General features: G+C 43.8%; 1 protein-coding gene and 14 non-coding genes across 16 annotated transcripts; 5 read left to right on the top strand and 10 right to left on the bottom strand.

Moving 5' to 3' along the window:
• Positions 1-25: 25 nt before the first annotated feature.
• Positions 26-22,131, bottom strand: intu (inturned planar cell polarity protein). Of its 2 annotated transcripts, none has more exons than XM_019271573.2 (17): positions 21,722-22,131; positions 18,662-19,266; positions 17,199-17,284; positions 14,237-14,452; positions 10,091-10,209; positions 8,703-8,792; positions 8,093-8,170; positions 7,721-7,904; positions 7,121-7,174; positions 6,497-6,559; positions 3,381-3,599; positions 3,138-3,230; positions 2,623-3,045; positions 2,303-2,397; positions 2,034-2,223; positions 1,354-1,496; positions 26-363 (listed from the first exon to the last, which is right to left on the bottom strand). In XM_019271573.2, the coding sequence occupies exons 1-17, from the start codon at positions 21,805-21,807 to the stop codon at positions 252-254; spliced, it is 2,856 nt and encodes a 951-aa protein (XP_019127118.2). In that variant the 5' UTR covers positions 21,808-22,131; the 3' UTR covers positions 26-251. The 2 variants fall into 2 exon arrangements, with proteins under 2 accessions (XP_019127118.2, XP_019127119.2); XM_019271574.2 differs by lacking the exon at positions 21,722-22,131 and adding an exon at positions 20,854-21,172.
• trnad-guc (transfer RNA aspartic acid (anticodon GUC)) lies at positions 613-684 on the top strand. The gene has a single exon. It is a non-coding gene; the product is annotated as a tRNA-Asp (tRNA).
• trnad-guc (transfer RNA aspartic acid (anticodon GUC)) lies at positions 1,130-1,200 on the top strand. Its single transcript has one exon. It is a non-coding gene; the product is annotated as a tRNA-Asp (tRNA).
• Positions 1,522-1,594, top strand: trnav-cac (transfer RNA valine (anticodon CAC)). The gene has a single exon. It is a non-coding gene; the product is annotated as a tRNA-Val (tRNA).
• trnad-guc (transfer RNA aspartic acid (anticodon GUC)) lies at positions 1,825-1,896 on the top strand. Its single transcript has one exon. It is a non-coding gene; the product is annotated as a tRNA-Asp (tRNA).
• On the bottom strand, positions 4,354-4,425 carry trnad-guc (transfer RNA aspartic acid (anticodon GUC)). The gene has a single exon. It is a non-coding gene; the product is annotated as a tRNA-Asp (tRNA).
• On the bottom strand, positions 4,872-4,943 carry trnad-guc (transfer RNA aspartic acid (anticodon GUC)). Its single transcript has one exon. It is a non-coding gene; the product is annotated as a tRNA-Asp (tRNA).
• On the bottom strand, positions 5,445-5,517 carry trnav-cac (transfer RNA valine (anticodon CAC)). Its single transcript has one exon. It is a non-coding gene; the product is annotated as a tRNA-Val (tRNA).
• Positions 5,821-5,892, bottom strand: trnad-guc (transfer RNA aspartic acid (anticodon GUC)). The gene has a single exon. It is a non-coding gene; the product is annotated as a tRNA-Asp (tRNA).
• On the top strand, positions 9,490-9,563 carry trnan-guu (transfer RNA asparagine (anticodon GUU)). Its single transcript has one exon. It is a non-coding gene; the product is annotated as a tRNA-Asn (tRNA).
• On the bottom strand, positions 12,014-12,087 carry trnan-guu (transfer RNA asparagine (anticodon GUU)). The gene has a single exon. It is a non-coding gene; the product is annotated as a tRNA-Asn (tRNA).
• On the bottom strand, positions 12,776-12,849 carry trnan-guu (transfer RNA asparagine (anticodon GUU)). The gene has a single exon. It is a non-coding gene; the product is annotated as a tRNA-Asn (tRNA).
• On the bottom strand, positions 13,536-13,609 carry trnan-guu (transfer RNA asparagine (anticodon GUU)). The gene has a single exon. It is a non-coding gene; the product is annotated as a tRNA-Asn (tRNA).
• On the bottom strand, positions 14,007-14,080 carry trnan-guu (transfer RNA asparagine (anticodon GUU)). Its single transcript has one exon. It is a non-coding gene; the product is annotated as a tRNA-Asn (tRNA).
• Positions 22,132-23,557: 1,426 nt separating the features above from the next.
• On the bottom strand, positions 23,558-23,773 carry LOC113747384 (small nucleolar RNA U3). Its single transcript, XR_003463618.1, has one exon. It is a non-coding gene; the product is annotated as a small nucleolar RNA U3 (small nucleolar RNA).
• Between the last annotated feature and the right edge of the window lie 569 nt (positions 23,774-24,342).

The raw sequence follows: 24,342 nt of genomic DNA, 5'->3' as shown, positions 1-24,342 counted from the left end.
GCAGCAGCAGCAGCATGATTTCTGTCGGTCCAGCTCTGTAAACTTTACGGCAGCTCTCACTGGAAGGTCTCGTCAGAGGTTTACACTAAAGGTGTCTGAGGTATTCACTGAAACACATAAAGACCCTTTAACACATCTCTGGTTGAGCAACGAGGCACTGCTGAGCCGTTTTTCCTGAGAGTGCAACTCCTGAAATCTTGTGTTTGTGCGTCCTTCATTTGTCAGCGATCTAACCGGAGGAGATGATCGCGTCACAAGGCCAGACCGAACGAGAGCCTGAAGGCCATTTCTACAGGAACCTCTGCCACCGAATCGTGGAAGCACACGTAGAATTCCTGAGGGACGGGCTCGAGCAACATCCGTCTAAAAGACAAAAGGAAGAACGCAAAATCAGGATGTGAGGAAAGAGGAATCATGTTGCTTTTTAGTGGACGACCTGCTCCACCTTTAGGTCACAGCCACCTCAAATATATCATGGAAAACCGGAGGTTCGATCCCCTGATGGGACGTATTCATTACACCAAGAAGTAACTCCACTCTGGAAGATCAATCACATATCCTGATAGTTTATTGGCTTGCTGGAGAGAATGGGTATACAACATGCTGCCACCTTCCTCGTTAGTATAGTGGACAGTATCTCCGCCTGTCACGCGGAAGACCGGGGTTCGATTCCCCGACGGGGAGTATTATTGCACCTTGCTGTTAATCTTGATGACATAACGTGGCTTTGATCTTCACCTGACTTCCACAACGTTCAAGAGTCTTCACTTGAAACTGGTTCAGGGTTGGCAGTCCATGTGGGCTTTGGTTTGGGCTCCTAGGCTCTGCTGAAATACCCTTCCTTGTTAGTGTAGTGGATAGCTTCGTCAGCTGGTTTAACAGCTGCAGTACACCAACCAACCAACCAACCAACCAACCAACAGTTGGTGCCTTCCGGATTCTGGCTCTGTTCCAACCAGTGGACTGCATCCACCATGATCCCAATCCGCTTTCTTGTTTCTCGTCATGTGACCTGTGTGTTTAGGTCAAACGTGTCCTGAGAAAATCTATTTCAATCAATGGGGACTAGTCCAGGGTTGGCAGTCCATGTGGGCTCCGGCCTGGCTGCTAGGACCTTACAAAGTACCTTTCCTCGTTAGTATAGTGGACAGTATCTCCGCCTGTCATGCGGAGACCGGGGTTCGATTCCCTGACGGGGAGTATTTATTGCACCAACAACACTCTGGGTGTTTGTATGCCATAAAGCTGGATTCAGACATGATCCGGCGCTCCAACTTTTGGAAAAAAGATGATGATGATCTACCCCTCACGTGAAGAAATACAAATATTTAAGGTATGTGGAAGCTGACGTACCCTATAACCCAGTAGGTCATGGTGGGAGCAGGTTTCCTCTGGTCGGTCCAGTTCTCAGGTTTACACTGGAACAGCACGCCATGTTCCTTCACCGGGCCGAGACCCCAACCACCGCCCTGAGGCCTGTCTGCAGCCCGACGACCCTGCAGGAGAGAACAATCATCACAGGTTTCCGTAGTGTAGTGGTTATCACGTTCGCCTCACACGTGAAAGGTCCCCGGTTTGAAACCGGGCGGAAACATGTTTTGGGGGCAGCGGTAGCTCAGTCTGTACAGAGGGTGTGCGGTTCAAGTCCAGTATGGAAGGTGGACTGGAGGAGTGACACTGCCAAGTCGCCCTTAAGCAAGTTGTGGTTGAGTTTAGAACACAGAACTATGAAGGAAATGCTCAAGAACACATTTCTGATATCTTGTCATCTTACTGGAGAGATTGTACATATAACTGACAGCTGATACAACTAGACCACCACCTTCCTCGTTAGTATAGTGGACAGTATCTCCGCCTGTCACGCGGAAGACCGGGGTTCGATTCCCCGACGGGGAGTATTTATTGCACCAAGAAGCAATGTCATCATTACGTTTGACTCTATTCATCTAATCTAAGTCTCTTGGAACTGAATCTGCTCTCGTGTGACTTCAGGTGGTCTGGACTAACTCTTCCACTTACTCTTGATAACTCACCCTGGCTGGCAGGCTCTGCTGAAACGCGGCCCGTATGGACAGGCAGCAGTGGTGGAAGTTGCGGATGAGCTGCGGGTGAATGGAGCCGCTGAGCTGAGCCACCTCTCTGTGGGTGGGAGCGATGAAGATCCCCTGAACCGTTTCCATCAGGACATAATGGAACAAGGTGTTCTCTGCACCCGAGGTGAGTCTGTCACAGGCGGAGGGAAGGAGGATTAAGTTTAGTTTTTAGGGTGTCTAACATAAATGAATTATGTAACTGGACTCACTTCATTGTGTTATACATCTCCTCTGTCTCCCTTTCAGTCAGGGTCTTCTTCAGGGTGCCCAGGTAGAACGGGTTTGGATGCTTCATCCTGGGAATCTGACGTCAGAACATTAAACATACATTACATTACAATATTAAAACAATATGTTGGGCATAAGGTATAATAAAGGTATAGTAAATACAATCTATGATCCCTGAAACTTCAAATCAACGAGGCATAAATTTCTCTTTTGTACTGAAAATATTATAAAATCAGAAATGATGACATCAAATTGAACTTTCAACAACCAAACCAAACTTAATAAAAGACTTCAAATGTACCTTGAAGAGGCCTCCGCTGCCTCCACTCCCATCAGACCCTCCAGACCCCAGCGAGTCCCTTCGCCCCCCGAGCTTCCTCGCAGAGTCTGGCGTTGAGTGCGGACTGAGGCCTGGTGCCATTGATGAACCAGACCCTGACCCAGCGTCCATCTGTCCCTCACTCCCGCTGTCTGACAGGCTCCTCTGTGGGCTGGACCTCCGGGCTTTCTCCCCGAACAGGCTGCGTCCTCTGGAGCCAGCAGAGGAGCCTTTAACCAGCTTGCTGAAAACCGGGGACGAAGAGGCCAGGCTGTCCAGGCGGTCGCGAGCCGTAGCGGCCGGGAGAAACCAGTCAGCACAGGAGAGGCAGGGAGCGGGTGGAGCGTTCAGACGCTCCTCAATACCCGCCTCCAACGCCTCCAGCTGCAGCAAGGTGGCCTTCACCTGAGCATAGGAGAGCTTCAGTTTGTATTGTTTGTATTTTTGGGGTAGGAAACCTTCTCAAAACTACAAGACAAATTAAGTATAAAGTTCACCTGATCTACGTAAACACAATCTGGTCCTGGAGAGCCCAAAGCTGGTGAAGCACAGCCGCCTGCTTCCAACAGTACACACTGCATGAAATGCCTCTGATGTGGAGACAAAGAGGGAGAACAAAGAGTTGTTTTGAGTTATTTAAGGTTTAAAAAAGTGTGTAAACAACATATATGAACCATCGAGTAGTTTGTTTGCTCGACACGGGTCTGGTGGCTCATTATTCAGTTGTATTAACTCCTCACCAGGCCCACTATGAGGAGGAAGTGTCGTCCTTGAGGCTGGTCGTAGCCCGGCGCTGCTGTGCTGTTACCGTTGGCTCTCTGCTGGGGAAACACCTCCCTCCAGATGACGAGCTGACCGACCCGCTGCTCGGACGCCAGCGGCAGCAGGCAGTAGTGCTGGCAGTACAGGCACACATCCAGCAGGTCCTCTTTAGGCAGATGGTTGGCGATCAGGTAGGACTGAAAAATGAGTGTGTGGAAAGGAAAATTATTTTTTTCTGAATAAATGTAGCCAAGCACAAAGAGCCTTTTTCCTGAACTCCTTGGTAATTAACTCAACTATGACTTTTTTTTAATCAAAACATTGATGTTTTTGGAGGACTTCGATTTCCTGCACCACAAAAGACCAAGAAAATGGACCTGTGTGTCACACACAGAAAAAAGGAATCACTGTTATTTCCTACAGACATGTGAATCAAGTCATTTAGTCCAAGCATCAAGCAGGTCCTAAGGGTGCAATCAGACAGGATCCACTGGGGCTAAAACGTAGGTTTTTCCATTTATTCGAGTGGGTGTGGGACGCAGGGTTGTCCGGCAAAAAAGCTGCAGAGAAGTTGAGCTGGATCTAACTTTTGGAAAAACGCAGCCCGGCATCACGCTCTGGATGCAAATCAGACGCTCAGGACGGGTCAAACCTCCATCAGTCAGCCTGAAATGTCTCTGAAACTGGATTCATGGACTAAACTCTGATACTCGACCTGTTGTGTTCTGGCTTTGTTTTTTTATTTTTTTCTGAATAAATGTAGCCAAGCACAAAGAGCCTTTTTCACACTGCAAAATAGTGACGCGAAGAAGTTTAGTTTGGTTTGTGTCCAAAAGTGAGCAGTGGTCGAGCGACGTAGACAGTGAATGATAATGAGTGAGTGAAAAACCTCCTGTGTGAATCCAGCTTTATGGTATACAAACACCCAGAGCGTTGTTTGTGCAATAAATACTCCCCGTCGGGGAATCGAACCCCGGTCTTCCGCGTGACAGGCGGAGATACTGTCCACTATACTAACGAGGAAGGTTACTTTGTAAGGTCCTAGCAGCCAGGCCGGAGCCCACATGGACTGCCAACCTTTGACTAGTCCCCATTGATTGAAATAGATTTTCTCAGGACACATTTGACCTAAACACACGGGTCACATGACACAGAAACAAGAAAGGGGATTGGGATCATGGTGGACGCAGTCCACTGGTTGGAGCAGAGCCAGAATCCAGAAGGCACCAACTGTTGATTGGTTGGTTGGTTGGTTGGTTGGTGTACTGCAGCTGTTAAACCAGCTGATGAAGCTATTCACTATACTAACAAGGAAGGGTATTTCAGGAGAGCCTAGGAGCCAAACCAAAGCCCACATGGAGTGCCAACCCTGAACCAGTTCCAAGTCAAGACTCTTTAACGTTGTGGAAGTCAGGTGAAGATCAAAGCCACGTTATGTCATCAAGATTAACAGCAAGGTGCAATAAATACTCCCCGTCGGGGAATCGAACCCCTGTCTTCCGCGTGACAGGCGGAGATACTGTCCACTATACTAACGAGGAAGCTGTGCATGTGTTTCAGCTGTGCCTGTCACGTAGGGTGACTTACAGTTAGCCGTAAATAGATTTTGGCGGAGCTTGGTGGAGTTGAGGCGCATCCAGTTAGTTGGTTGGGGTGCTGCAGCTGTTAAAGCAGCTGATGAAGCTGATGAGTTGCTTTGCAAAGGAGGTGGAGTCCGAGCAGATGCAGTAAAGTCAAAGGTAATGACAACGCTGCTTCTTGGGGCAATAAATACTCCCCGTCGGGGAATCGAACCCCAGTCTTCCACGTGGTGGTCCAGATATATCAACTGTAAGTTAGATGTACAATCTATCCAGTCGGATGACAAAATATCAGAGACATGTTCTTGAGCATTTCTTTTATAGTTCTGTGTTCTAAACTCAACTTGCTCAAGGGCGCCTTGGCAGTGTCACTCCTTCAGCTACTTGTCCACCTTCCATACTTTGTTCCATACTGGACTTGAACCGCCCACCCTCCGGTTTCCTACTGCTGCCCCCAAAATGTGTTTCCGCCCGGTTTCGAACCGGGGACCTTTCGCGTGTGAGGCGAACGTGATAACCACTACACTACGGAAACCTGTGATAGCTCCTCAAAACTGAGTGACCCGAGAACTGGACCGACCAGAGGAAACCTGCTCCCATCCTACTGGGTTATAGGGTATTTCTTCGCGTGAGGGGTAGACCATGAAATACACGTGTGGTGAGATTTACTTTTGAGCCAGTGACAATACTAAAGGGGAATGTAACCTTTTTTTTCCCAAAAGTTGGAGCACTGGATCATGTCTGAATCCAGCTTTATGGTATACAAACACCCAGGGATCATGTCTGAATCCAGCTTTATGGTATACAAACACCCAGAGCATTGTTGGTGCAATAAATACTCCCCGTCGGGGAATCGAACCCCGGTCTTCCGCGTGACAGGCGGAGATACTGTCCACTATACTAACGAGGAAGGACACTTCACGAGGCCCTAGCAGCCAGACTGGAGCCTACGTGGACTCCCAACCCTGAACTAGTTTTAGGTTAAGAAATCAAGTGACGGCCAAACACACTGATGAAAATCAACAGCTAGGTTGCCTTTTGGCGCAATAAACACTCTGCGTCGGGGAATCGAACCACAGTCTTACGCATGACTGCCAACAAACAAAGAAATCCTTCCAAACAAATGTAATCAAGCAAATAACAATGCCTATTCCAGTGTGTGTTTGCATCCCGGGTAACGTTACAGACACTTGTAATGTCAACACTGACGTGTGACACTCTCACACCTTCACTGTAACAAAAGACCCTACACAGTCTAGCGGTCACGGCCCTCCTCCTCCCTTCTCCCACTGGTTAATATTTAAACACAGTAATTAGGTTGATGATTTGTCGCTGAGCCACCGAACAGGCTCACCACGTTCTCTTGTTTGAAAGGTCATCTTGTGTACACAGTGTCTGTTAGCTGGGGTTTTTATTGGTGTCATTTAGGGATAGCTAGACTATGGGGGAGGGTATAAATACGATAAGGCTGCTGGCACTGGAACGTGTTTGTTGTTTGGCGAGAGGAAACCTACCTTGTAGAACAAACAGGAGCCAAGAATAACATAGAGACGCCTCAGACCGAAGAAGTCCTCAGACTGTTGGAAGAAAAACACCAGAAAGAAATTAAACAGGAAGGTTGTTCAAAGTTCGACCCTTTAATTTGTGAGTTAAAAATCTGAAGTCACATCCTGCGGTGTCACTTTCTGCATCAGTAAAACCTCTGTCATGTTGGTCTCAGCTGTTTTCTGTCCTTAATTGCAGCTTCATGTAATCACTTAAAGCTGCGTGTACGAAAGGACAAACCAGACCCCATTAGCTCCTCATTAAAAATACACACTAACATGACTACACCTCTAAATATAGTCCTAACCTTCTCCTCTCCCCCTGCTGAGGTCAGAAGACAGATGGCATCTCGGCTAACACGTATGTTCACTGCAGCTGGATAAAGGATCGTGTCACCACTTTTTTATTACCGATGTAACTCAAACAGCACAAATTGGTCATTTTGTTGAGGTTTCAAGGCTGTGAGGAGACGTTCTTTAAGCACAGGAGATAATTTACGAAGCAATATCTGCTTCAGGTGGAGTCATTTAGAAGTGCTTTAGAAGTTTCAGGTGATTTGTTTCATGTGAAAGTGTGTTAGCACCATTTCTCACCATTTCTCCAAAATCAGAAGACTCAAAGTCAGAGAGAACAGTGTCCACCTCCATCTGTGGACAGAGAACATTTAATTATTTCTAATTATTGGCATCAGAATCAAAATCTGAATCAGGTTCAATGCCAAGTAGGTTTTTCATATACAGGAAATCTGCCTTGGTATCTTGGAGCATAACAAAAAAAATAAGAAATGTACCAAAAAAAAGTAAAATATGTCTGTTCTTAAAATAAAAAGAGCTTTAGAGTGTTTAAAACAAAGAGGGTGGAGTTTGTAGAATATAAAGTAAGTTTAAATGTTTAAAGGTTCACTGTATAAAGTGTATGTGCAGAGACAATAATCCATAAATCTACCTTTGTTGAGTCACATGCATCATAATCAATCTTATGTATGTCTGATTTCTTGTAGTGTTATCTATAATCTTTGCTCCTGCATTGATCGAAATATATCAACCATCCACCATTGAAAGTTGATCTCATTTCAGTCTAGCTGAGTCATTTTTAACAGTGGACAATAGAGGGCACCATAGATGCTTTTGCAGGAACACTAGGATATATATGTGTATATATATATACCAGTGTCCTCTCACACATAAATGCACCTTGATTTCTGGAGGCAGCGTGAGCCATCGGACCGCCGGCAGTCCTTGGAGGAAAAGTGTTCCTGAGACGTCGGTCGGAGGGGCTAAGGAGCCCTCCCTCAAGCGAGACGGCTGGATGAGCTGCTGGAAGAACAGGCAGAAGAAATGGTCCAACCTGGGAGCGTGGTCCACCTTACAGAAGGCACTGCAGAGTGACACGGGTGTCACGATAACACAAGGGTTAAGGGACAGTGAAGAGTTTGTGTTAAATCCAGTTGGTGCTTTGACTTAATGTTTTTGTATTTCAGTATATTTTGCGTTGACGGCAGCCAGAGAGGGGAACTTTCATCCAGCTCTCTCAGCAGGATCACAGGAAAGCAAAGCGTGACCAACCTGTCTAAGGAGCCGTACATCACTTTTAGAGTCCGGACTACGTCTCCCACCACCGTCTGCAGATACAGCAGTGGAACCCTGGAGGGAAACAGAAAAATGTTAAACGCAGACGTGGGTAAACTTCAGCTTCAGCTGCTTATCAAATATTTGGCCGACAAACTGCCAGGAGCCGTGTAGGAAAAACGTTTTCTGAGTTAATGTTTTGTCTACACGTGGGTGTTCCTCGAGAATCAAACTTTTAAAGCATGAGTGAGATTATTTCTCAGCCGGGACGGTGATTGATCGGGGGTTGATCTGGCTGCTAAAAATGAAAGGTGGCCAATGTGACTCAGCTCATGAACCGTTTTACAACCACGTGCTCCCGGAAGACTTATCCATCCGGCCAACAAAGAACAAAAAGAAGCACATGTGCACATTGAAATTGAAAAACAGCGTGCTCTTAAATATGTTTCCTCTTCTCCTTTTTAATACATATGTCCTGAAAATTTGCTGGCAGATTTGCCGTGTAATATCAATCTTTAAGCTGGATAAGCCGCAGCTCAAATTAAATGTGGTGGAGCTATCTAAGTGTGATAATCTGTGTCTAAGTGTGTGTGTTGCCTCCCTTTACCTCTCAGCGGGAAGACCGATGACCAGAAGGTTGTTGCTTTCCTTCCAGTAGCTTACATGTACCAGATGTTTCCCGAGCAGCAGAGAGGAACTAAAAAGGGGAGAAGATAGAAATCAAAGAACAAGTGACAGATAAGGAGGAAGAAAGGAGGATGGAGGGGTTAACATAAATACAAGGAAATATTGCTCCTCTAATAGCCAAATATTTCTCCCAGCTCACTGTTGTTTTAAACTCAAACGTGAACTGTGCTGATATTCAAAACATCCAGCGGCGTACTGGCAGAACAGTTGGAAATTTGGGGGAGTAACAACAAAAATAATTTCATTGAAACCGGTTTCATCATCACCACATTTGGCGTACATTCAGACTGGATCAGGCGCTGCAGCGTACTCGTCGCTCCGTGAAATAACTTCTATTTTATCGATGCCGGTGCTCACGCACTCTCATTCACTGTGCATGTCACTCGACCAGTGCTTGCTCTTGTCTTCAAACCATTGAACACAAACCAGATTAAACTTCTCCGGTCTGCGTTTTTCCAAAAGTTGGATCCGCTTTTCAACTTTTTTGCCGCAGGTTGCTGCATTTTGACACCCCCGTGGCCAAAACGCACAGCCTCATTCAAGCTTGCCATGAAAAATTGCTGGATACCCCAAAAGTTCCTGGGCCATGGAGAAGATTTAAAATGCCATGAGTAAAGTTTCTGCCGTATTAGGCACCCTGACGTCTAGAAGTCATAGCAGATGTGGGTGTGGTTTGAAGTCCGAAGCCACACCCCTACAAAAACACAGTCTCTGTGGCGCAATTGGTTAGCGCGTTCGGCTGTTAACCGAAAGGTTGGTGGTTCAAGCCCACCCAGGGACGTAAGGTTTTGTTCCCGAGTCACCAGGTAACATCATGTAAATGAGTCACCTGCTTTCTGTGATAAGGGGGTCAGGTTACGCTGACAACAGCCGTGTGAACAGGGCACGTATCAGTTGCAGTTTGTGGGAAGCGTTGAAAAGAGGCAGCTTCTGGCTCTGGCTCAACTTTCTCTGCCATATATCGCTGCGTTTTTTTGGCGGACTCCTCTGTGGCTCACACCGCGACAGCCAGAATGCACTACCCACTCAAATGAATGGAATAACCTGCGTTTACACCGCTGCACCCTAATGTTGATGCCTTATTATAATTTGAATATAATAAGGGCCAATTTTGAAAGAATAAACGTGATTTTGAGAAAAATTGGTAGTGGGAATAATTATTAGTCCTAACACAAATGTCTGTTTTATATACAAGAAGAGGTGATTCAAAAAAAGCTAGTTGGAAGAAAACTGGCGGCTAAAAACAATTATTTAAATGTACTTTACAGTTACAGACTGGTGATTGTTGCATTGCTGACCTGACCTTACCTGATTATCCGCCCTCCTGTGACATTTTCCAGCATGTCACACAGCGTGAGGAAGATCCCTCTCACTCCTTTCAGCTGGCTGGATGCCTCAGACACGGGATATTGGTACAAGATCTCCTCCTGAGGACACAAACACACATAAACACGTTGTAAATCGGATTATGTGTCATGTAAATTACACGAGCGGTGGAGAGAAATATCTCTGGTTAGCCTATCAACAGAAAAATGTCACATAAAAATATGAAATATCTGCGGTTGGATGCTACAATGTCTGCTGAGTTATGTACAGCAGAGAAGCACGAACAGATGAACCGCTGGAGGTTTACTCTACCGCCTCAAAAATGTTAGCTCGGTTTGACTTTTACTGTCAAACCATTCTCGTTGTGGAACAAACAAAGACAGAAATGTCAAAGATGAGTGTTTGAATATTTTACGTGTTCAACTTTCCAGAGCAAAGAACAGCAGATTCAGGAAACACAGGAATTCGACTGAAGCTCAGAGAAACCAAATGTCTACAAAGCAGAGAGACGAGAGAGTGCTCCGGGCAGTTCAGTGTATTGTTATTGATATTAGTATTCCCCCCAGCACGCTTGTATACACAGTGGATAAGAGCCGAGCTGCTGAGAGGATCAAGAGTCCAGAGTGGTGGGCGAGGGGATAAAAACCTTGAATGAATGGACCCTTAGAGCCTTGGCAACAAGAACAAAGAACAACCAACCCATAAAACACCTAGTTACATGTTGTTTGTACATACAAGGCAAAAAAAGCTCAGAAATACCACCACTGGACCTCTTCAGTTCCTACTACTGTGCAATCAAAGGACTAAAACATCAAAGTCAAGAGTTTAGTGGTTTTCTTGCATGGCATGGTCGTTTAAAGAGTCAACTGCTGGCTGATGTGGCTCCAGACAAACGCTCATCTCCGCTGCAGTTCACGTCAAAAAAAAAAAAGTTTTTTTAATCTGGCTTGCAGATACACAGAAAGGAACTGCAGAACCAGGAAGTCCAACCATAAAGAAAACATCAACCTGCCAATAGCCGTCCACAGGGAAAATATGATTACAGTGTAGGAGACGACGGTCGGCAAATGAGTAGTTTGCTTCTCTGAGCAACAAAACACACACTTTGGGATTAACACTTCACTACAAGCTCACCGTGTCCTACCTCTTGGGATATAAGGCTGCTGCACATAAGCCAAAGGAGGCATGTGTATGTGTGTCGAGAGCTCAAGGCATTAAAATCACAGATCATTTATAAACCTGAGCTCAGCTTCTCCCCTTTCTGTTTTCTGTTAGTAGTACCCAGAAAACGTTGGAAGCCGTGCAGAGCGGTAGTTTTCTGTAAGACTCTGACTCACATCAGAGATATTCAGAGGAAGATTTCCATTCCTGGACGTGGGATTTCCTACACAACTCAGGTCATTCTTAATACTTCAATCTCCATACTAGAGTACTTTAAGCCATGGACAGTCATCGTGCAAAGTTTGCACTACAGCTGGATGTCTGCACAGGGGTCCACGTGGATGGAAATTTAGGCTACACCAACATAGATGATTAAATACTCCTGTTTGGTATAGTTCAATGTTTGAAATACAGTTTAAAGCTGCTGACAGTCAGTGTTCCTTTGACCGCAAATTCCTGGAAAATCATGCAGTCATCCAGCGTTTGGAAATAAACAAAAGTCTTAATGTTTGTTTTTTTCCATCTCAATTTATTGGCAATATTCAGGCTTTGTTTGTCCGTTCTCAGCATATCCATTACAGATGAGGCTTGCTCTTTTCATAGCTTTTCAATTCAGCATTTTAGATACAAGGATATACTGCAACTGATGTGTGTCTTGTTTACACTGCTAACCCTAACCCATTATCACAGAAAGCAGGTAACTCATTTACACAATGTTAACTGGTGACTCGGTCACAAAACTAACGTCCCTGGGTGGGCTCGAACCACCAACCTTTCGGTTAACAGCCGAACGCGCTAACCGATTGCGCCACAGAGACTGCGTCGATGGCACTGAGGGGGTGTGGCCTCGATTGTCAAGCCCCACCCACCTGCATATGATTAATTTGCTTTTTACTACAAATATGGTGGAAATTTTAATCAATCTGTACTCCCATTCCCCCATAACTACTGGGGTGGAGTTTCCAGCACTCAATGGTGCTGATTGGGCATCTACATCTGACACAGCAAATACAAGATCAACCATAAAGGAGGCAAAGCGACCTTGGATTGATGATGAGGTTCTGGATTTGTGAAGCATTTTTGTGGAGGGGTAAATCCAGTGGAAGTTCTTGATGGCAATCTAAGAGGAAACCGTGGACTTCAAGATTTCATACCAGTTATACAATCATAGTTGAAAGTTGGGGTAGCCAATATGTCAAAAACTTTAATCATAGCATTTTAAATCTGCACTTTCCCATGGGCCAGGAACTATTGGGGTAGTTTAGACTAAATGTTGCTGATTGGTGAACACTATGTTTTGTTTTACAGATCTTTGTTTTAGATTAACCATAAAGGAGCCAAGTTTATATTAATGCTTCCACCGTTTTGAATACAACGATATACCGCAACTGAGATGTATCCTATTCTCACTGCTGTCAAACTTTGCTCTTTCTCTAATCCTGACCTCTTATCACAGAAAGCAGGTGACTCATTCACATGATGTTGGTGACTTAGGCACAAAACTAACGTCCCTGGGTGGGCTCGAACCACCAACCTTTCGGTTAACAGCCGAACGCGCTAACCGATTGCGCCACAGAGACCACTTCAATGGCAATTTAAGGGGGTGTGGCCTGAATCATCAAACCCCACCCACTACGATTCTCCATGACTAATATTGCTATTTACTATGAATACGACAGAAACTTTTATCATATTTTAAATCTGTACTCCCATTGGGCAGGAACCATTGGAGTGGGGGTTTTAGCACTCAATGGTGCTGACTGGGCAACTCTGACTTTTTCACGGCAAACATGATTAACCATAAAGGACACAAGAGACCTTGGACCGACGATGAAGTTCAGGCTTTGTGAAGCATTTTTGTGGAGAAGTTAATCCAGTGGAATTTCATAATGGCGATGCATAATGAAACAGCGGACTATAAGATTTCATACCAGTTACACAATCATAGTTGAAAGCTGGGGTAGCCAATATGGCAGACTCTAAATCTGCACTTTCCCATGGCCCAGGAACTATTGGGGTTTCCAGCAATAATGTTGCTGATTGGTGAACACTATGTTTTGTTTTGTAGATCTTTGTTTTAAGTCCAAGATTAACCACAAAGAAGGCCAAGTGACTTTGGACTGACGATGAAGTTTCTGCTTATTACAATACGTCCTCCAAGGATAGAGTTCTGTTCACACTGCTGTCACAGTCAAAGCTTTGCTATCACAGAAAACAGGTAACTCACTTACGTGATGTTTCCTGCTGCCTCGAGAACAAAAACTCACGTCCCTGGGTGGGCTCGAACCACCAACCTTTCGGTTAACAGCCGAACGCGCTAACCGATTGCGCCACAGAGACTGCTTTGATGGTACTTCAAGGGGGCGTGGCCTCGATTATTAAGCCCTACCCACCAGCATTAGCTATCTCGACTAATATTGCTATTTACCACGAAAATGGCAGAAATCATGGCATTTTAAATCTGTGGCCACTAAATGGTGCTCTATGGGCAACGAAACCATTTCCACACCAACCACACAAGATTAATCACAAAGGAGGCAAAGTGACCTTGGACTGCCGATGAAGTTGTTGCTTATATCAATGCTTCCACCGTTTTGGATACAACGATATACCGCAACTGAGATGTGCCCTATTTACGGTGCTGTCAACCTTTTGCTCTTTCTCTAACCCTAACCCCTTATCACAGAAAGCAGGTAACTCATTTACTCGTTATCTGGTGATTCAAGCACAAAACTAACGTCCCTGGGTGGGCTCGAACCACCAACCTTTCGGTTAACAGCCGAACGCGCTAACCGATTGCGCCACAGAGACGATGATCCTGTATCAGAGACTCTCGTTATCGTTTGCTATCACTTCTGAGATAGTATAACAGAGACTCTAATCATGTCATGTTTAGACGTGGCTCAGGCGTTACTGGCATACCTCCAGTTAAATGTGAATGCTTTTGCTGATTTTATAGAAACTGACCTCTTCCTGTGGCGATGCTGAGTCCAGTTTAAGTGAGAGGTACATGACAATATGCGGGATGTGTCCGATGGACATCTGAAGTTCGGCTGTGTCCTCCCCCCACAGCAGACGCACCAACTGACTGACTGGCGGAGAAGCCTTCGTTTTACGGACTGATGAAGTGTCGCTCGCACTGCTGCCATCCACCAGAGCCACCGTCTCCAAGGTCAGCTTCACCTGGCGAGAAATGAAGAATGGGACAGAGAATGATTTATAAAAGACAGGAAAATAGGACGAAGAAAAAAAGAGTATTTTTTCATTCATTTCTAAAAATAAGCCACTATGGCTCCACATGATTATACTTGGCAAGAAATGTTAACAGTGCTCATGTGTCTGTTTTAGGAAAATAGAGGTGTGCACATGTGCCGGGCTTCCAAAGGGGGGAAAAACATCAATCATGCGCATTCATTCAGGAAAAGGCTGAAAAGTGAATCAATTGTCAGAGAGAAAGTGACATCGACATCCAGACGTAACCGCAGCATAACAAATAGCAGGGAATTGTGTGTGTATATGTGTGTGTGTGTGTGTTTTGTGTGCCTTCGACTAAATTAAAACCAGACCTCCGCAACCCGAAGAAACAGTGGCAAGACAACAGACGGCCTATCTTCTCTCGTTCATGCAGTGTTTTCTTGACTTTCCATATCCCAGTATTTTACACTGCCATTCATAGAAAGAAACAGTGGAAACAGACACAGAGCTGCATGGAAATCCAGCAAGCACGCACATGGAAACGATGCAGAGGAGGATGAGAAACTTCAAGTTTGTGGCATCCCTGTTAAAACAATCGGTCAGAGCTAGATTAAGGTCTGGTATACTACGTCTACGTCAGATTTTATTGAGTCGATAGTAGTAGTAGATGTTTAAATTTAGATATATACTGGTATTCTGTGAACATATGCATATATACAAACACGTTTACATAGTTTAAACTTGTACATAATCGAGGTAAATGCGATCAAATTAGAAAACAATAAAAGAAAAATATTTATAGACTCACAAAGTGCATGTTAATGTGACATATCTGTCCGCACCTTGTGTTCATTCTGGGCTATCGGTGCAGTAGAGGTGGTCTAAGGAGCTAGACTGATGTTAACTTCCAGTCCAGATGTGAGAAACAGCAGCTGGATTCTAAATGGTGCTTAAGATCTGGAGGAGTAAATGCCCCGCGTGGCCTTAACATCGTGCAAACTGGTGCGAGGGGAATATCCTATAAAGATAACGCAGTAGGTCTGAGGAGTTTTCTCTAACGGAGGCATATAAATGTAAAAATATGAAGAAGAAAAAAAGCCTGAAGACAGGCAGAACAGTGGAGGTTCTGCTTGGATTTGACCTCAAACCACCAGGGACCTTGCAGATCCAGTTATAAGTTTCAACCACTACATCTCAACTGGACACACCCCAACTACATTTTGGCGTTTGACTGTAACGCAGAATGTGAAATATGCAATTTATTGAACACTCCGCGACCGCGTACATTCTTATACACACACACACACACACACACGAGGGGAGCAAAGCAAAAAGCAATACGTGAGGTATTGTGGTCATTGCTTTAAAAGAGAAAAAAAAGGTGGGAAGTCTGTGTTTTCTCAACTCTAGAGCACACCAAATATTTTTCAGAGATCATATTCCCAGGTCAAAAATGTCGAAACTGTATTTTTCAAATCCAACGATCACTCCCAGAACTCTCCAAGGTCTGTCAGCACTAACCACAGGCCACCCGCCTCTCCAGCAGGCGCCTGCATCTGGGCTGCCAGCCATTTTAGCCAATTTTAAGGGTATTATTAAAGAAGAGCCGAGTAGTGGTGAAGCACCAAGTGATGTACCTTTCAACTGGTGATTCTGAGGCTCACTCAGTCTGGGGATTTAAAGCTACCGTGTCCTTAATTAGTCCGGATTGATTAGATTTGAGTGTGAGCACGAGAAAAAATAGGCAAACCCTGAATTTAGGAGTAAAAAAAAAAAAAAAAAAGGCTGAGTGGGCTAACTGCAGTACTTTCTCTCGTCATAAATAATAAGGATGTGGTTAGACTGGAGTGTGCTCTCAGTGGAATACCAGTCTGTTGATGTCAGTCATTTAGCAAAAGCTGAGAGATGGACACAGACACTGCAGTAACTGAAGGGTTAGCAGAGGGCACGGTGGACTGACTTTAATACTAATATTTGTTCCTCCAAACGTAATAAGTACTGTCTACGTTCCATCTGGGAGGGCTGGCAGACAGAAAAACCATCCTCCAACTCACACACTCACACAAAACAATCATTCTGTCAGCAATACAACTCTATTTCAAGTTTTTTTGTGTTTTTTTCGAGAGTCATCGTGGTGCCTGAGGGACCTTGTATTTTTCCAAAAAATCTCCCTTGCTCTTTCCCCTACAATGTAATTTAGTTTCCGACTATATCTTCTAATCAGCTGAGCTTTTCAATCCCACAACAGCTTCCTGTGGCACCGAAAAAAGAGTCGCACCGCAGTCCCGTCTGTCCGACGTGTTCACCATCAATCCGCACGCACTCTGTCATTTGCAAATTCCTACTTTTTGATGGTCTACTTTCTCGGTGAAAATGCACGACTGAGGCACAGACTATGGATTTTTTAGCCACCGATCAAAGGATCATTTCTCAGTAATTGAGGGTTTTCTAATGTTAAAACTGCCCCGACTTCTGCTTTCTATTCACATTTTAGCAGCTCACAAGAGCCGATGCATTTCAAAGTAATTCAACGTCTATGTTTACTGACCAAGCTGTTTTGTGACAGGGCTTAAATGCTACCATACAGATCTGGAACGCTAATCCAATATGGGCAACAGAGATTATGACAGCCAGCGGCTTTTAATATAGACTATAAAGACATCAGTCAAGTTGTTACTGAGCCTTTCTTTGGGTTTTTTCTTCTTTTTTGATAGATTTACGCACACACACTGACCTGTGTTGGTCCTGGGATGCAGGACAGAACCCGCTCGATGTTTTCCGATGTCACGTCCACATCGTCCACCGCTACAAGCACATCACCTGAACACAGCATGCAGAGAAGGAATGAAAAGAAGTAATGGTAGTAGTGCATGTTTAACTAGCATAAAAACGGAGTGAAGACACTTAAAGTCTAAGAACAGTGACATGGATCTGACAGATAAGCTGTCCACATGAAAGGGACTAAAATGTAGACCCAAAGCGGTGTGCCAACATGGGCCTTTTCCTGCATAAAATAACGGGAAAGACCTCAAACTTTACCTTCACATTAGCTCAAGAGACAGCGTACGCGACAGATACTGACTAATCCACCACAAGCAGTATTTATTCTAATCATTAAACCCGTGTTAGGTTAGTAACCCAATTCTAGCTTGGCTTATAAGGTCAGTAAGAACACCGCTTACTTTGATTGATTGTATCATTTGTGGTGTGTTCCTGACCTATGCACTAGACCCAATAAAAAGGCCAATAATGAACTTCACCTGCTTGTGTGCAGAGAGGCTCACCACCATCTCGTCAACGGAGCTATTTCAGGTATTTAACCACTCTAATTGTTTAAGCATGTAGCCGTGCTGCGTAATAGCTTCTCTAAACAGTAACTCATGTGGGCAGTCATTTGTGGTGAAGCACAACTGCCATTCCTCTGTCTGCTTGTAAAAAAAACTGTCCGATCATTAGTCCTGATAGAAGAAAATCACTTCAGAGAAGCCAAGGACGGATTTCTACAGGACCAGACCAAACATTTGGACTTTCATTCACTCTGCAAAACCGTGCTGAACTTTCACTAGGACTCAATATAGTTGCTGCTCAGGGCTGGCCCGGGAGAAGTAGCTATTAAACGTCCTACACACGATTTTAACGAGAGCTTTCTGGTTTTTACAACGCAGAGCTAAAAGTGAAACTATGATAATGATTTGTATTACTTTGTAGTTGTTACTATGGATTCAACAAACAGGAAGGGCATCGCTCTGAAACCTGGGCTAGATCTCGCAACAAAACTATCGACTTACCTTTGCAAATCATAATTATGGATACAATTTGCTGCCATTATGCTCATTATTTAAGCTCCGGGCTGTTTGCGTGTGTGACTGTAGCCGTGTTGTAATAATTGTAGCCCGTGCTTTGGCAGTGCATTCGTGTGGTGGTGGAAATGAATGAGTCAGTGCCGGTTCCTGAATCTATGAAGATGACTGTTATTGAAATCATAACGTCGTGAGTGTAATATATTCTTTTAAAGGAATGGAGAGACTAGAGTCAGTCATAAAAGCTACTTCGCTTTTTATCCGAATAAAAATGTTCCTCTGAAGCTTGTGCCTCCTTTACGTAGAGATGTATTTTCAGTTGAACTAATCTAGTATTAGTAGTGTTAGAATGATCTCTGACACAACAAAATGTTTGATAACAGCTAACTGGTCTCACCAATTAGGATCTGGCCACATTTGATGGCCGGGCTGTTGGGTATTAATCCGTGAACAGTCAGTCTTTCCTCCTGTCTGACCACTGCAGGATCTACCTGTCCTCTACTCCAGGAGGGCCGATGCACCACCCCCAACAGCACTTCCAGCAGGCCTCCGCTGTCGGACAGAGGTGTAGATGAACCTCCGAGACGTTTGGGGTTGAGGTAGACACACACTTCCTTCAGCTGCTGCTGCTGAACCGTCACGCCCTGCCTCTGACCCGGCTGGTTCTTCAGGATGGACGTCGGAGGTGACGACAAGGCGGAGTTGTCTTTACCCCCGTCCTTCCCGCCTCCTCTGCGCTGAGATGGCCGGCGTTTTCTCCTCAGGATCCTGGCAAGCCTTTTAAGCGTGGGCTCACCTTTCGCCCGTGAGCCGCATCGCTGCTTCTTGTTTTGCTCTGTGATGATCTCTGCCTCCTTTTCGCTGAAGCGAACATGATTGGTGGACACGCCTTGATTGGCGGCGGCTTGGGCCAACGCAGCCTCCTCTTCGCCCTCACTCAGCTCCAGGTAGAAAAGCTCGCCGTTCTTCTGGATGTCGTCCAGCCATTCTGGTTCCAAGTCACTGAGAAGAAACAAACATTGAAAGAAAACTAGCATCAATGTCAAAGTGGTATGAAACGGGGAGGACAGGGTACAGTAGTAGAGATAAGAGATGTATCAATATTCCCCTTGGTCTTTGCACAGGTCTCTGAACGCCTCTCAGACATATCTAGATGGATGAAAGCACACCACCTCCAGCTGAACCTCTCAAACCTACTATACACCCTCAAAATCGACTCCCTATGTCTTGCCCCCACCACAGTAGCAAGAAACAAGGTCAGGATTGATGACCAACTAACCATCTCCAATCACGTCACCTCAGTTGCCCGGTCGTACTTGAAGAAAAATCAAGCCTTATCTGAATCAATGTACCTCCTCCAATGAATGATATCTGGCTCTGCCACCCGTACGTGTCCTGTCCATTGTTCCCCGTTGGCGGAACGTCCTACCAGTTCCTACCAGATCACGGGCGTCCCTCTCTAGTTTTAAATACCTCTTTAAGACTCGTCAGAGAGGACCTCCTCTCCAACACTACTAACAACTGGATAAATCTACTTGGATAAAAGCGTCAGGTAAGTTACTAAATGTAAATGTTCCGTTACTGCCTGTGTCTTCTAACCAGGTACTCTCTCTTCCTCCCACAGTCCAAAGACATGAACTTACTAGGTTAACTCTAAATTGTCTGAATGGTAGTTTGTCTTTGTGATGAACAGGCGACTTGTCCAGGGTGTACCTCACTTCTAGCGCAAAGTCAGCTGGGATCCTGAAGAGGATAAGCGGGTATGGATGGATTATTATGATTCATCTTTTTCTGGTCCGAAAAGCTGTTCTTCGGTTAAGCGGCACATTTTTTATCATTCAGTAAAATGGACAATAAACACACAATTCTACTTGCTTGTCATGATATCAACAATAATAATTACTGCTCAAATATTATCCGTACACACACACACACACAGTGTGAGTATTGCCAAAGATTACTGATTCAAAATGAGTGTTTTGATTTCTTTTTACATCCTGTATTGGAAGATAAGAAAACAAAAACCCAAACTAAAGACTACTATATGTTCAAAGCGTGATCACGTGTCTGACCAAAAGGGTGGGAGTAAAAAAAAAAAAAAGAAACCCAGATATTTTTCTTGCTGGTTTCTCTCTCCTTTTTATATCTGCTTTGAAGAACCTGCGGTGGGCAGCTCTCACACGATATCCATAAATTTAAACAGAGAATGGCACGAAGCGTGCAATTATTTATGAAGGTTTACCTCCCAAATTGAAAACACTCCCTTCCAAAGCTATGAAAAGCACAGAGGAGGAGGAGGAGTGTGATGGAAAAGTGTGTGGATGGAAGAGACACTCTCCTCCCTCTTTTTGGCAAAGCCTGGCCACTAATTTTAGATTATATGTGCAAATAAATTACCACAGCCACTGCTTTTATATATCTGCATTGTAAATCATATAAAATGACCGTTGAGGTGTCAGGTTACATCTGCTCCTCACACAAACACACAGGGGTGAACTTTCCTGTAGCTTGTTCGACCTGACTCTTCAGGAGGGCTCATGTCGTGATGTAAATGTTTGTCTGTCGTAGTCTCGGAGTTGTAAATCTTACTCGGAGTAGTCAGAGCTGCTGAAACTCGACGCAGATTCACGGTCGCTATCGTTGCTATCTTGCTCGGCACCGTCTTCCTCCGTTTGCCCGCTCGAAACTGTTCTCTCTGTGGTGTAATGTCGCGCTGCCATTCTGCTAGTAGAAAACAAACCGTTAAACCGTCGCTAAACACGTGTTTGGCGCCTTAACTTTCTTTTAATTTAACCACTATCGCGCACTATCGCGCACTATCGCCATGTTGTCAAGCAAAGAAGCAGGCACTGTCTGTGTGTGCGACTCTGTGGCTCCGTCACGTGACGCGAATCCGCTCGATCTGATTGGACGCCGACCGCGGTTGCTCCTGACAACGCAGAAGCTTCTCTCAGAGTCTCTCAGCGGTGGCACGAGCCAGGTGAATGGAACGTGCGACCGTTGTGTCGGTTTACCGTTAAACCGTTAAATAATGCAACACCTGCTCATATTATTACATTTCTACTCAATTTAAGAGGTGAAAATAAACACTTAGAGGCGATATTCAACATTTGTTCAATCACAAATCCACAGATAGGTCAAAACATATCAATATTTGAGTGGTAAAGTGCATTAGAACCTCTTTAATATCGCTTTAAATCAACTTTTGACTGTCAAAACAATTAAATAAATGTTGCCAAATGTTACATTTGCCTTGTATCTCACATCTCCACCTTCCTGCAGCCCTGCCTGCACAAGTTTTTTTTTTTTAATCCCATCCGGTATTCAGAAAAAAAAAAACTTCTGGCAAAGTGCCTCAGTCCACACAAAAGCTCACAACTTTAAGTTTGCAAATGAAATATATCATACTGATTCATATATTTGTGGATTAGTGTGAAGGTTGTTTTTTTTTACTGACCTGTAAAGGAGAACACTGCGAATAGAGTCGAAGTCCTCCAAGTTTTTAGAGAATGAACCTCCATCTATAGAAATGTTAAACATCATTTGTGTGTCATGTTTTCGCCGGCCAACAACGCTGTGTTCACTTTCTGAAGATGTAATTTAAAAACTCCACAAAGGGTCCAAAAAGAAAAAAAAAGCACGGGTAGAAATTAATCCATTCTCTCTGCCTCCGTATGAAGTTTTCTAACCGCATGCATCAACAACCGCGTCTCCCAATAAGACCAGAACCAATCATCCACCCGTTTCTCACGTCAATCACTGACACGGAGTAGCTGAACGGTTCAACACCATCTCTGTTCAAAGAGGGAATGAAACCCACTGGTGCTTTTCTTTTTTTCTTCTTCAAGTTTTGAGCGTTTCACCAGGCCAACAGGGCGGAATCTGTCCCAGCAGTCTTCTTGGCAGGCAGGTGGAGTAAAAACCCGCCTACTCAGGGCTCCCAACAACAACAAAAAAAAGGCTTAGCAGGCAAGCCCACATTTGTATTTTAATGATAATTTAAAAAAAAATAAAAAAGGGTCTGGGGAAATAACTTTACCACGCGTATCCTTGGCTATAATCCCGACAACAAATCACACACACACTCGTATTACGCCGTGATGGAGGAAACACTGGAGTCATTTAGTTCAGTAAACGCAGCAATAAACTTTGATTCATGTTGCGGGTTGTTTTCATGCCAGGACGATGTGGCAATGTCATTTCCATCGGTTTTAAAGACAATAGCCGAACATCTCAAACATTATTACGCAAGCAAAAAAGATTTATTTGAAATGTGGTTTAGCAAAAAAAAAAAAAAAAAAAAAAATACAGTATGGCAAACATTCAAATGACACAAGTATACTACAATGAGTAAAAGTGGTTGGTTACTTTACATATCTATATCTATCTATATTATTATATATGATTATTATATTCTGTTATAACACCACCATTTTACCATCAGTACTATTACCATCATCTGCACCTTATTTACCTATTTATCTTGTGTTTTTTTAAGTGTTTATGCCCCATTCTGTGTTTTTATTTCTAATTTATTCTATTGTATTTTTATGTATATGTAGTATAGGTTTAAAAGTTTATACTGTTCATTCTGTTTACACAGCTGAATCTTTCTATATTTGCCATATTTATACTGTTCATTCTGTTTACATAGCTGAATCTTTCTATATTTGCCATATTTATACTGTTTATGTATTTTAGATTTGTCATAATTTTCTTAGATATCTTTCTAACTTGTATATATTATTATATTGTTATATTTTATGTATATTGCTGTTTGCACCAGGGATATGAGGAAAACACCATTTCAACTCTCTCTTTATACTATTTATATCTTCCAGACTTGCCACTGTCTTTTCTTGGATGTCTTTTAGCTTGTATATATATTTATATTTTATATTTAATATTTTTTACGTCTTTACTAAAATTTTGATTTGTCATATTTTTCTTAGATATCTTTCTAACTTGTATATATTGTTATATTGTTATATTTCATGTATATTGCTGTTTGCAATAAGAGGGAAACGCAAGTTCAACTCTCTGTATGTTCTGTACATATGGCAGCAAGGGCAATAAAGTTGACTTGACTTCAGAAAGTGTGTTGATACTAAAATCACATACACACACAACACATCTGTACATTAACTGAGTATATATTTTCCCCCTGGGAATATTAAAGTATTTCTAATTCTGAATTAGTCTATATACCACCATATATGTGGCATCCTTATGGTAACTACAGCTAGTCATGACTCTAAGTTAAGTTATTTTTATCATTTAACAGTTTAGCGCAACCACTCTGATCATACTCCTTCCCTCAGTGTCCCCGAGGAGACAGTGAACGGTCATCAAAAGCACAGAGCATAAGAACTGAATCAAGTCTCTGCGCCCGCTTCGCGCTCAGGAAGGAGTATCACTGACTCTTCATCGTGGTTGGCGAGACCAAACACTTTAGAAACACATTTCTCAAGTTAGAAACTATAGAAATGATCCCTGAAAGTATAGTCTTAACGGATAACTGCTCCAGCCCAGGTACTAGTATGTGGACGGTGGCGTGCTCGGTCACGGTGCTGTCATGGAAACACTAAATAACAGCTGTTTATATGAGTAACGTGATGATAGATTATATATAAAACAACAATAACACGCGTTAAAAACCTCAATCTGTTAAATAATTCATAAAATATCTATATTTTAAATACCCACAATGCTGTCTGGCGGCGTATGCCACACCTCCTCGTCTCTGATTGGTCACTGCGAGGCAGCATGGCAGCGTGTTAGCCTCAAATGCTAACAACAACACGGCGTATAATGATTGTTTTAGAGCCGAGGGTTGAGTCAATGTTAAAGGTATGAACACTGACTGAATGCTGCAAACATGCAGCGTAAAACAAGCCCACATGTAAACGCTGACACGGAGGGAAAGACGAGATATTTATAATTTAATGCTAACAAGAGCTACATGGTAACAGCCCAAGTGTGCACCCACTTTTGGCTTCCGACTACAAGAACGAGATTACACGATAGTTCCGCCTTCAAATTCAACTTGCCTTAAAACATTTGAAATTAATTTGAAGT

Source organism: Larimichthys crocea, chromosome I (assembly GCF_000972845.2).
Source record: "Larimichthys crocea isolate SSNF chromosome I, L_crocea_2.0, whole genome shotgun sequence".
In the NCBI taxonomy this organism is placed as follows: domain Eukaryota; kingdom Metazoa; phylum Chordata; class Actinopteri; family Sciaenidae; genus Larimichthys; species Larimichthys crocea.
This window is presented reverse-complemented; position numbering and strand designations above follow the sequence as displayed.

Coding starts and splice junctions, on each gene's coding strand:
- intu (XM_019271574.2), bottom strand. CDS start 20,984: ATGGCAGCGCGACATTACACCACAGAGAGAACAGTTTCGAGCGGGCAA. Junction 3,231..3,380: donor TCCTCCTCATAGTGGGCCTG/GTGAGGAGTTAA, acceptor TCTCCACATCAG/AGGCATTTCATGCAGTGTGT. Junction 3,046..3,137: donor ATTGTGTTTACGTAGATCAG/GTGAACTTTATA, acceptor TCCTATGCTCAG/GTGAAGGCCACCTTGCTGCA.